Source organism: Carcharodon carcharias, chromosome 10 (genome assembly GCF_017639515.1).
Source record: "Carcharodon carcharias isolate sCarCar2 chromosome 10, sCarCar2.pri, whole genome shotgun sequence".
Lineage (NCBI taxonomy): Eukaryota > Metazoa > Chordata > Chondrichthyes > Lamniformes > Lamnidae > Carcharodon > Carcharodon carcharias.
The window spans coordinates 64,643,070-64,655,202 of record NC_054476.1 but is presented as its reverse complement, the minus strand read 5'-3'; the positions used below and the strand labels follow the sequence as shown (position 1 = coordinate 64,655,202).

Here is a 12,133-nt window from a genome sequence, read left to right as displayed (position 1 = left end):
CAGGCAGCAACATTCTTGAAGTCACATCTAAGTATCCAGCGCTGGGGAAGTCCGGCAGACAATAGATCTCCGCAGCTTCAAATCCACAGGATTCGCTTAATGAAGAGGGCAGTCAATGAGTATACCTCCTTCGCTGCCTTTCACTGCCAACCTAATGACGTTACGTACCCCCTGGTTTGGCGCTCGACTGGTTGCAGCCATCGTCTCTAAGTTCCCGATGTTAAGCACTGAAGCCTCAAGGAGAACAACCAAAGAGCTTCCAATACCAAATGGTATAAAGGTCGAAGCCTTTGCTGAAACCCCCCAGTAAAACAAATAATACCCACAAAAACACTTACACACATGCAAAGGTGACCATGACTATGGTCTCTCCCCTGCCAGGTAAGTGAACCTTCTCTGAACTACTTTCAACACAAGTATATCCCTCCTTAAGCAAGATGACCAAAACTGTACACAGATCTCGATGCGCAATCTCAGCAATGCCCTGTACAGCTGTAGCAAGACTTTCCTACTTTCATACTCTATTCTCCCTGCAATAAAGACCAACATTCCATTTGCATTCTAATTACTTGCTGTAGCTTTGTGATTCATGTACAAGGCACACAAATCCCTCTGTACTTCAGCATTTGTCAGTTTTTCTCCATTTAAATAACATCCTGCTTTTCTATTCTTCCTGCCAAAAAATGGAACAGCTCACATTTCCCCACATTATACTCCATCTGCTACTTGTTCACACTCAATCTATGTCCCTTTGTAGACTCTCTGTATCTTCCTTACAACTTGCTTTCCTACCTACAGTGAGACATAGGAACATCAGTAATAGGAACACTGGAGCAGGAGCAGGCCATTTGGTCCATTGAGCCTGCTCCACCATTCAATAAGATTATAGCTGATCTGTTTGTGGTCCAGCGCCACTTTCCTGTCTGACCCCCATAACCCTAGACTCCTTTTCCTGACAAAAATCTAACTTTATTTTAAATAAATTCAAAGATCCAACCTGCACTACTTTCTAGGGAAAAGAATCCCACACACCAATAACTCTTTGGGAGAAAAAGGTTTATCCTCGTCGGTCTTAAATGGGAGACCTCTTATTTTTAAACTATGTCCCTTAGTTTTAATCTCCCTCAACAGGAAGCATCCTCTGGGTATCCACCCCATCAAGCCCCTCAGGATCTTGTGTTTCAATAAGATCGCCTCTCATTCTTCTAAACTCCAGTGGGTATAGACCTAACCTGTTTAACCTTTCTTCATAAGACAACTCCTTCATCCCTGGAACGAGTCCAGTGAATCTTCTCGGAATTGCTTCTAAAGCTATTTTTTTTTTTGTTAAATAAGGAGACCAAAACTGCACACACCACTCCTGTACAGTTGCAGTAAAACTTCCCCACTTTTATATTCCATGCCTCTTGCAATAAATGCCAACATTCTATGTGCCTTCCTAATCACTTGCTGTACTTGTATTCCAACTGTGTATGACTCATGTATAAGTGCACCAGGATCCCTCTACCCCCAGATTCTGCAATCCTTCGCCATTTGAATAGTATTCTGCTTTTCTATTCTTCCTGCCAAAGTGAACAAGCTCACATATACCCACATCATATGCCATCTGCCAAATTCTTGCTCACCCACTTAACCTGTCTATATCCCTTTGCAGACTCTCTGACTTCTCTTGACAACTTACTTTCCTAACTTATCTTGGTGTCATTAGCAAATTTAGCTACCATACATCTGGTCCCTTCATCCAAGTCATTGTTATGTATCGTAAATAGTTGAGGACTCAGCACTGATCCTTATGGCACTTCTGGTTACAGCTTGCCAATCTGAATGAGACCCATTTATCCCTACTCTCTGCTTCCTGTTAGCCAACCAATCCTTTATCCATGTTAATATGCCACCCCTACACCATGCACTCTTATCTTGTTTAGTAGCCTTTGATGTGGTACCTTATCAAATATCTTTTGGAAATCCAAGTGCATCACATCTACAGGCTCCCCTTTATGCACCTTGAATGCTACTTCGCCAAAAAGCTCTAACAGATTAGGACCCTGCTGCCAGGGTCAAGGATGTCACAGAGGGCCAGCAGGGTATTCTTTTGGGAGGGGGTAAAAACCAGAGGTCATGGTCCACATTGGGACCAATGGCATGAATAGGAAAAGGGATGAGGCCCTGAAAGCAGATTTTAGGGAGTTAGGAAGGGGATTAAAAAGCAGGACCTCAAGAACCATAATCTCAAAATAACTACCAGTGGCACCTGCTAGCAAACATATGAATAGGAAGGTTGAGCAGTACAACACATGGCTGAAGAAATGGATTAGGAGGGAGGACTTTATATTTCTGAGGCATTGGGATTGCTTGTGGAGCAGGTGGGATCTGTACAAGGAGGATGAATTACACCTCAACAGGATTGGAACTAGTGTCATCGTGGGGAGGTTTGTTAGTGCTGTTGGGGAGGGTTTAAACTAGATTGGCAGGGGGATGGGAACCTGGAGGGGAATTCAGAGTGTGGAGGGGGAAAACTGACAGTGGAAATTAGTGAAGCATTAACTGATAATAAGGATATATCAGAGAATTTGTATCAAGATAGACAGAATACTTGGCGAGTTTGATAGAATTAGAGTAGGCAACACTAAGTCATTAGATGGGGTCAGAATAAACAGGAAAGTAAAAAAAATTCTAAATCAGGACTAATGTGCATGTATGTGAATACACAAGTGTGATTAATAAGGTTGAACTACAGGCACAGGTTGACAAATGGAATTATAATATTATTGCTATAACAGGGACCTGACTCAAAGAAGGGCAGGACTGGGTGTTAAATATTCCTGGGTACAAGGTGTTTAGGAGACACAGGAAAGGAAGGTTGGGGGGGGGGGGGGGGGGGGGGGGGGGGGGCGGTAGGTAAGAGTGGCAATATTGATTAAAGATGACACTACAGTACTGGAGAGAAAGGATGTTCCAGGGAGGTCGAGGACAGAAACTCTTTGGCTAGAGGTAAGGAATGGGAAAGGTGTAATAACATTGATTGGTGTAGTATATAGACTACCAACTAGTGGAAGGGATGCGGAGAAACAAATTTGCAAAGAAATTATGGAGAAGTGCAAGAATTAAAGAGTAATCATAACGGGGGACTTATTCAAGTATAGACTGGAATAGGAATAGTACAAAAGGACAAGTGGGGTGAGAGTTCCTGGAATGTGTTCAAGATAATTTTCTGCAGCAGTATGTTTCCAGTCCAATGAGAGGACATGCATTTTTGGACCTGGTTCTGGGGAATGAGTTGGCCCAAGTGGATCAAATATCAATGGGAGAGCCTCAAGGGGACAGTGACCACTGTATCATAAGGTTTAGGTTAACCATGGGAAAAGGACAGAACAATATGGAGCAGGGATAATTATTTGGGGGGAAAACCAACTTAGATGGGATAAGAATGCACCAGACAGTTGGAATCAAATGTTGGCAGAAAAGACAGTAGCTGAACAATGGGCCACCTTAAAAAAAAGTATTGCAGACAATGTCAAGGTATATTTCCTTGAAGGGAAAAGGTAGGACAAACAAATCCAGAGCAACCTGGATGACAAGAGAGAGAGGGATAAAGATGGAAAAAGTGCATATACAATAGATGTCAGGTAGAAAATACAATGCAGAGTCAGACTGAATAAAGAAGGATCAGAGGGTAAGTGAAGAACAGCAAGGGGAAAGGCATGAAAAGAGGCTGGCAGCAAACATAAAATGGAATCCCAAAGTCTTCTATAAGCATGTAAATAATAAAATGGTGGTATAAGAGATAGGGCCAATTAGGGGCAAAAAGGGGAAATGCATGTGGGGGTGGGAGAAATAGCAGAGGTGTTGAATGAGTACTTTGCCTCTGTCTTTACAAAGTAAGAACTTGCTACCCAGCCGAGGAGAGAGAGGGGGTAACTGGTAACTAGAAGAACTTACAATCGAGAGGAAGGTGGTGTTGAAAAGGCTATCTTTACTTAAAATAGATAAGGTACCAGGGCAGGATGAGATGCATCCAAGGGTACTGAGGGAAGTGAGAGTGAAAATTGCAGAGGCACTGGCGATAATCTTCCAGTCTTCCTTAAACATAGGGGAGGTGTCAGAGGACTGGAGAACTGCAAATGTTACACCCTTGTTCAAAAAGAGGTGCAGAGATAAAGCTGTCAGCTACAGGCCAGTCAGTTTGACCTCAGTGGTAGGAAAACTTCCTGAACAAGTGTATGGGATAAAAATCAATAGTCACTTAGACAAGTGCAGGATAACTAAGCAAAGCCAGCATGGATTTATCAAGGGAAAAGCACGTTTAACTAACTTGGAGTCTTTTGAGGAGATAAGAGAGAAGGTTGATAAAGGAAGCACTGTTGATGTGGTGTATATGGATTTTCAAAAGGCATTTGGTACAGTGCCACACAGGCTCGTGAGCAAAATTCTAGGTCATGGAATAAAAGGCAAAGTAGGCACTTGGATAAGAAATTGGCTGAGACGAGAAACAGTAGTGATAAATGGTTGTTTTTCAAATTGGAGGAAGGTTTGTAGTGAAATTCCTCAGTGTTGGGATCAGTGTTAGGACCCTTGGTCTTCTCGATATATATTAATGACCTAGACTGTGGTGTGCAGGGCATAATTTCAAATTTTGCAGATATGAAATGAAGGTTGGAAATGTTGTCAACTGTAATGGGAATAGTTTTGAACTTCCAAAAGGACATACACATGTTGGTGGATTGGGCAGACAAGTGGCAGTTGAAGTTCAATGCAGAGAAGTGTAAGACTATTCATTTTGGCAGGGAAGATATGGTGAGACAGTACAAAATAAAGGGAGAGTATCTAAAGGAGGCGCAGGAACAGCAGGACCTCGGTGTATATGTACATAGGTCATTGAAGATGGCAGGGCACGTTAATAAAGAGAGCAGTTAATAAAGCATATAGTATCTTAGGCTTTATTAACAGGCATTGAGTACAAGAGTAAGGAGATCATGTTGAACTTGTATAAGACACTAGTTAGGCCTCACCTGGAGAACTGCGTCCAGTTCTGGGTGCCATACTTAAGGATGTGAAGGCACTGGAGAGAGTACAGAGGAGATTCAAAAGAATGATTCCTGGGATGAAGGACTGTAGCTATGAGGATAGATTGGAGAGGTTGGGACTGTTTTCCTTGGAGAAAAGAAGTCTGAGAGGAGACTTGATAGGGGTATTCAAGATCCTGGGGGGTATGGACAGGGTAAATAGTGAGAAACTGTTCCCACTCAAGAGAACATCAAGAACTAGAGGGCTTAGAATCAAAATAACTGGCAAAAGGAGTGTGATGTGAGGAGAATTTTTTTCACCCAGAGGGTGGTTGGAGTCTGGAACAAACTTCCTGAAAGGGTGGTGGAGGCAGGTTCGATCGAGGTATTCAAAAGGGAATTGGATTGCTATCTGAAAAGAGGGGATATGCAAGGTTACAGGGATAAGGCAGGGGAGCGGGTCTAGGTGGAAAGCTCTTTCAGACAGCCAGTGCAGGCTCAATGGACCGAAAGGCCTCCTTCTACACTGTAAAGATACTGTGATACTTACTATGTCTTTGTATAGTCAGTAAATTTGGCTACAATACAGTCTGTCCTTTATCCAAGTCATTAATATAGATTGCAATTATAGATTGTAGATTGTATAGCTCTAGCACTGATCCCTGTGGCACCTCACTGGTTACAGTTTGCCAAATTGAAAATGGCCCATTTATCCAGACACCATTTCCTGTTAGTTAGCCAATCGTCTAACCATACTAATATATCACCCCAACACAATGAGCTCTTATTTGTGCAGTAACCTTTTATTTGGCACCTTAGCAAATGCCTTTTGGAAATCCAAAAACACACCTACTAGTTTCCCTTTATCAACCATGCTTGTTACATCAAAGAACTTTAACAAATTTTTCAAACACAATTTTCCTTTCACAAAACCATGTTGACTCTGCCCGATTGTATCATGATTTTCTAAATGTTCTGCTACCACCTCCTTAATAATGGATTCAAGCCTTCTCCAAATGACAGCTGTTATACCAATTGGGCTTTGCTGTGATATCTCACAATGCCCTCATGGATAAATAGCCTGTGAGCATTTTGTCAGTCACATATACAAATAAAGCTTAAGTGAGGTACCAAAGATGTGCTGTACTGGTACCCATGCTGCTCTATCCAGAGAAAATCAATCTGTAGGACAGGAAATAAAATAACAGGATGCCAGCCTTATTGGGCACATGTACAATCTAGAAAAAGTACTTCTGCATGCTTTCAAACACTTTTTAAAAACTTGCAAGCAGAAAGGGAGTTTATCTAGTACTGTAGGTCATAGATTGCAGTAGTGAAGTAAAGCAGGCATCAGGGTCCTGTCCTAGAGCCAGCAGCCATGTCTGAGGAGTGTGAAAGCTAAACAATAACATAACCAAACAGAAAGGAATCTTTGTGTTTTACCGTTCCCAGCATGCATTGGGATTCCTGGATGGCACCATAACAACCAAGAAAACCGACAATCATCATCACAGCTCCAACACCAATCAGGATGTAGACCCCTGTGAGGAGAGAAAGAGTAGTGATTAACATGTAAAAGCAGCAGTACCTACTAGGGGGCAAATACACAAACACTTTATTCAGCTCACTGCTCTGCCTGAACACCCAATGTTCTTTTCATTCACCCTTTCGTATTTTTGTGTTCTGGGTGAGGCCAACTTTACTGCAACTTTGGAATATTCATCCAAACTGGCAACTGTTGGCACAACAGGCACCACAATTAGTCCAAGCATTCCTGGGTTACGATTAGGGCTCCCACTTCCCACCATTATCCAGTGAGCTCGACTGGATGTGTGGCAGGTGAGGACAGGATAGAGACTGCTGCTGATGCCTCCATGGCTGACTATCTGCCAACACTCACCATATAGATTAGAAAAGAATGGGCACACACGCAAGAAATATAAGACAATCCCAGGAATAGACTTAATCAGTGAAGGAATGGGTATGGGATAATCGAGGAGAATGGGGGAGGGGTGAGAATAAACCAGCACTGGAACAAAAAAGGGAGGTCTGGAGTAAGTAAATGATCCTGGTGGCAGCACAGCACCAAACACATCATCAAGCTCCAGAAATATCCACACCATGAGAACAACAAACTTGAACTCAATAATCCCTTTTTACAAAAAAAAACCATTCCAGTAAATGTCACATTTGCAGCTATTTTAAATATTTCAAATGCTCTTCGTGGGTGGATCTATGACTGAATAAGAAATAGATGACTGAGTTACAGATGCATCTGCCCAATTCCATTTACAAAGAACTGATACTAGATCTTGCATATGCTTTGGGGAAAGTGAAAGCAGCCAAATTGAAAGCACTCATACACCAGTGGCCTGCTGCATTAACTCTACATCACTGATACTAGAGCATCATGCTGCTGCCTGTCACTTTTAATACAGAGGCAGCATGAGTGGCATCCATTTTGAGCCAACTATTCTACAAGCGGAGGCAAATAACTGGCAGGCTCCATTTCTGATGACACTTACTTTAACAGTGTTGAGACAAATGAGATTGAACACAGGAGAATATGCAATTTATCCCCTTACCAAGGGGACTGAATAACCAATAAGCTCTCTTAGCTCATGATGACAGGTTGAATAAATACTGCTTATATTCCCTTGAATTTAGATGGTTGAGGACAGAGCTAATTGAGGTTTAATACATTAAAACAAAAGATTCAGAGAAACTATTTCCTCTCATAGGGCAATCTGGAACATGGTGGCACCATCTTAAAATTAGATTCAGGAGTGAAATCAGGCAATATGGTTTTCCACACAAAGGACAATGGAAATCTGGAGAACAAAGCAGAACTAGAACAAAGGGAGGTCTGGGGTAAGCAAACTCTTCTGGTGGCAGTGCAGCACCAAGCACATCATCAAGCTCCAGAAATATCTGAACCTTGACAACAGCAAACTCAAACTCAATAATCCCTTATTATCTGGGACCAGCTCTCCTCGAAAATGCAGCGAGTGCTGGGTCAACTAAAATTTTAAGATGGGGCTTGACAGATTTTCTATTCGGTAAGGTATCAAGGGATATGGATCAAAGGTGGGCAAATGGGGTTGAGGGCCAGATCAGCCATGATCTAAATGGTGGAAAAGGCTCGAGAAGCTGAATGGCCTATTCCTGCTGCATATTGAACTGAAGACTGAATCCTTGCATTGATTTCCAACCTTGTGACTGACATTCACGAGGTGATTAATCCCTCGAACTATCCTACAAACTTCTGTTCTTGAAGTAATGTTGTTCCTGACCCAAGGGTGCTTGACATTGATATTTCTTGCAGATGCAGAATACATTTCCCTCTGTATTGCCTCATCAAGCAATCCCAGCTCAAGTAAGAATTGGTTAGATTCATTGTACCTACAGATTAACTTCAGAGTGTTTCTTCCCCCCAACCCCCGCCATCTCATTTCCTTTAGCAGTCCGAGTCACACTTCAAGTTTTGCATTTACACCCAGCAACCAGGTTGGGACTGTTCAAAACAGTCAAAGCCCATCATCACAGTCCAAGATGAGACTTTTATCCCCTGGATTAGAATTCAGGTCTCAAATGATCATATAGTTCACTAGAGGGCAAATAGAACCATAGAAAAGTTACAGCACAGAATGAGGCCATTCAGCCCATCTTGTCCATGCCAGCCCGAGGACACCCAGGTTCCCCTTCTAATCCCACCGTCCTGCACCCAGCCCATAGCCCTGCAACTTACAGCACTTAAGATGCAGATCCAGGTACTTTTTTTTAAAAGAGTTTAAAGTTTCTGCCTCTACCACCAACTTGGGCAGCAAATTCCAGACACCCAGGTGCCCGCTGCGTAAAAAAGTTCTTCCTCATGTCCCCCCTACACCTTCTGCCACTTATCTTGAATCCACGTCCCCTGGTTCTAGAATTCTCCATCAAGGGAAACAATTTTAACTATTCTCCTCAATTTTGTACACCTCAATCAAGTCACCGCTCAGCCTTCTTTGCTCTAAGGAAAATAACCCCGACCTATCCAATGTCTCCTCATAGCTACACTTTTCTAATCCTGGCAACATTCTTGTAAACCTCCGCTGCATTCTCTCCAGAGCTATTACGTCCTTCCTGTAATGTGGTGACCAGAGCTGCACACAATACTCCAGTTGTGGCCTCACCAGTGTTTTATACAATTCCAACATTATATCCTTACTTTTATATTCTATACCTCTGCCAATGAAGGAGAGCATTCCATATGCCTTCTTTACAACCTTGTCTACTTGAACTGCTGCCTTCAGGGACCTGTGTACTTGTACGCCAAGTTCTCTCACTATATCTACCCTTCTTAGTATATTCCATTTATCTGTAATCCCTTTAACTGTTTGACCTCCCTAAATGTATGACCTCACATTTCTCTATGTTAAAATCCATCTTTCCACTTTACCGCCCACTCCACCAACCCATCTATATAGTTTTGGAGATTATGGCTATGCTCTACACTATCCACTACTCGGCCAATCTTTGTGTCATCTGCAAATTTCCCATTCATACCCCCCACGTTCACGTCCAAATTGTTAATATATAACACAAACAGCAAGGGTCCCAACACCGAGCCCTGTGGAATACCACTTGAGACAACTTTCCATTCGCAAGGGCATCCATCGACCATTACCCTTTGCTTCCTGTTACAAAGCCAAGCTTTTATCCAGTTTGCCACATTACCCTGAATCCTATGGGTTTTTACTTTCCTGACCAAATATGGCAGTAAGTGCTCAATCACAGGCAATGAGCACCCATTTAAAATGGGTAGGTTTTGTAGCAGAGTAAGAACACCTGCTCTTTTTCATTGGGAACTTTAATGGCCAATTGAACCCATGGAATCAGCAGAGATTTTTATTTTTTAAAATCAATCACCTTGATGGGCAACAACTCCAACAATTTAACACTCCCAAGTACCAGCCTACCTTTTGAACCACTGATCACTTGCCCAAGAGACAAACATGACACCAGATATGCCAGGCTGACAGTATACATCTACATCTAAATACCAGCAAGAGACTAAACGTGGAAAGTGATTCAAAACAGTAAAATAAAAAGCATGCTGCATAGAGAAAGTGTCACGATTAATGGCAGATCAAGGGAGCAGTCACTGAGCACTATCATGCCACCTCTGGCTATTACCAGAATACAATATGCATCTGTTTGAAGTGGAATGTGTTCTATAAACCCTTTGTACTGAGATGGAATACTACTGACTCACAAAGACATTATCGGGACACAACCTACTCCATGCCACCCCAATGCCAGGACTTGAATAAAAGCCTCTTAGATTCAGCTGCATTTTGAAACTTGTTTTCTTGTTGTGATGCACTACCAATCACTAGGCTGGTACAAGAAAGGACAGTGGTTTACAAGTAACTCTGAGCCAGCTGCTGGGGCAGGGGCAACTGGAGAAAACAGGGGAAGATTCAGATCAACCAGCTGAGCCTCAGCAGCTCTGGGCTGATGCACTGTGGGGTAACAAACTGCACCCAGAATATTAACTTGCTTCTGAACTTCAGGGATGTTGATTGACTGAGTATTTCCTTGAGGGCTTTCCAGGCTACTTCATCCTAACTTTATATCACTGTACCCCCACCTCTAGTGGCGCCAGTGGGGCAGGACATACCCAAAGATGATGATCCAAACATACAAATTAGTATGCCACTCAAGCCTGCCCTACCATTCAATAAGATCATGGCTGATCTGACTGTAACCTCAGCTCCACGTTACCCCTTACCGCCCCAATAATCTTTCACCGCTTATCAAGAATCTACCTACTTCTGCCTTAAAAATATTCAAAGGCTCTGCTTCCACTGCCTTCTGAGGAAGAAAGAGTTCCAAAGGCTCACGACCCTCAGGAAAATATTTCTCTTCATCCCAATCTTAAATGAGCGAACCCTTGCTTTTAAACCGTGACTTCTAGTTCTAGATTTTCCCATAAGAGGAAACATCGTCTCCACATCCACCCTGTCAAGACCCCTCAGGATCTTATATGTTTCAATCAAGTCACCTCTTACTCTTCTAAACTCCAACAGATACAAGCCTAGCCTGTCCAACCTTTCCTCATAAGACAACCCAACCATTCCAGGTATTAGTCTAATAAACCTTCTCTGAACAGCTTCCAACAAATTTACATTCTTCCATAAATAAGGAGACCAATACTGTACACAGTACTCCAGATGTGGTCTTACCAATGCCCTGTAAAACTGAAGCATAATCTCCATACTTCTGTATTCAATTCCCCTCACAATAAACAACAACATTCTATTAGCTTTCCCAACTATTTGCCGTACCTGCATTTTAACCTTTTGCGATTCATGAACTAAAGCACACAGGTCCCTCTGCAATCTCTCCATTTAGATATGCTTATTTTATATTCTTACTTCCAAGATAGACAATTTCACATTTTCTCACATTATACTTCATATGCCAGATCTTTACCCATTCACTTAAACTATCTATATACCTTTGTAGACTGCTTATGTCCTCTTCACAACTTACTTTCCTACCTTTCCTAACAGCAAACTTAGCAACCATACCAAAGTCATTTATCAAAATTGTACAAAAGTTGAGGTCCCAGCACTGATCCCTATGGCACTGCACTCTTGCCAACCAGAAAATGAACCATTTACACCTACTTTATTTTCTACTTAACCCGCTAACTAGCCAATCTTCTGCTCATGCCAATAGATTACTTCCTACCCCATGAGCTTTTATTTTCTACAATAAGCTTTGATGCTGCACCTTATCAAATGCCTTCTGGAAATCTAAGTACAGTACATCCACTGGTTCCCATTTATTCAAAGTACATGTTACTTCTTCAAAGGACTCCAATAAATTGATTTAACATGATTCCCCTTTAATGAAACCATGTTGACTCTGCCTGATTGCCTTGAATTTTTCTAAGTGCCCTGCCATAATGTCTTTAATAGCTTCGAACATTTTCCCTGACAGATGTAGGAGTCTGGGATATTGGTTGTAGGGCATGATTTGGTATGACTATGTCAGGTTGTTGATGGACTAGTCTGAGAGACAGCTTTCCCAATTTTGGCACAAGTCTCCAGATATTAGTAAGGATGACTTTGCAGGGTCCA

At 42.2% G+C, this 12,133-nt stretch overlaps 1 protein-coding gene across 1 annotated transcript in view; it reads right to left on the bottom strand.

Moving 5' to 3' along the window:
• The window catches only part of LOC121283006 (CD81 antigen-like), a 79,758-nt gene that overhangs the window by 19,889 nt on the left and 47,736 nt on the right, over positions 1-12,133 (bottom strand). The window contains exon 3 of the mRNA XM_041196905.1: positions 6,447-6,544. Coding sequence (XP_041052839.1) covers positions 6,447-6,544 — 98 coding nt within the window. The remainder of the gene's footprint in view (positions 1-6,446; positions 6,545-12,133) is intronic.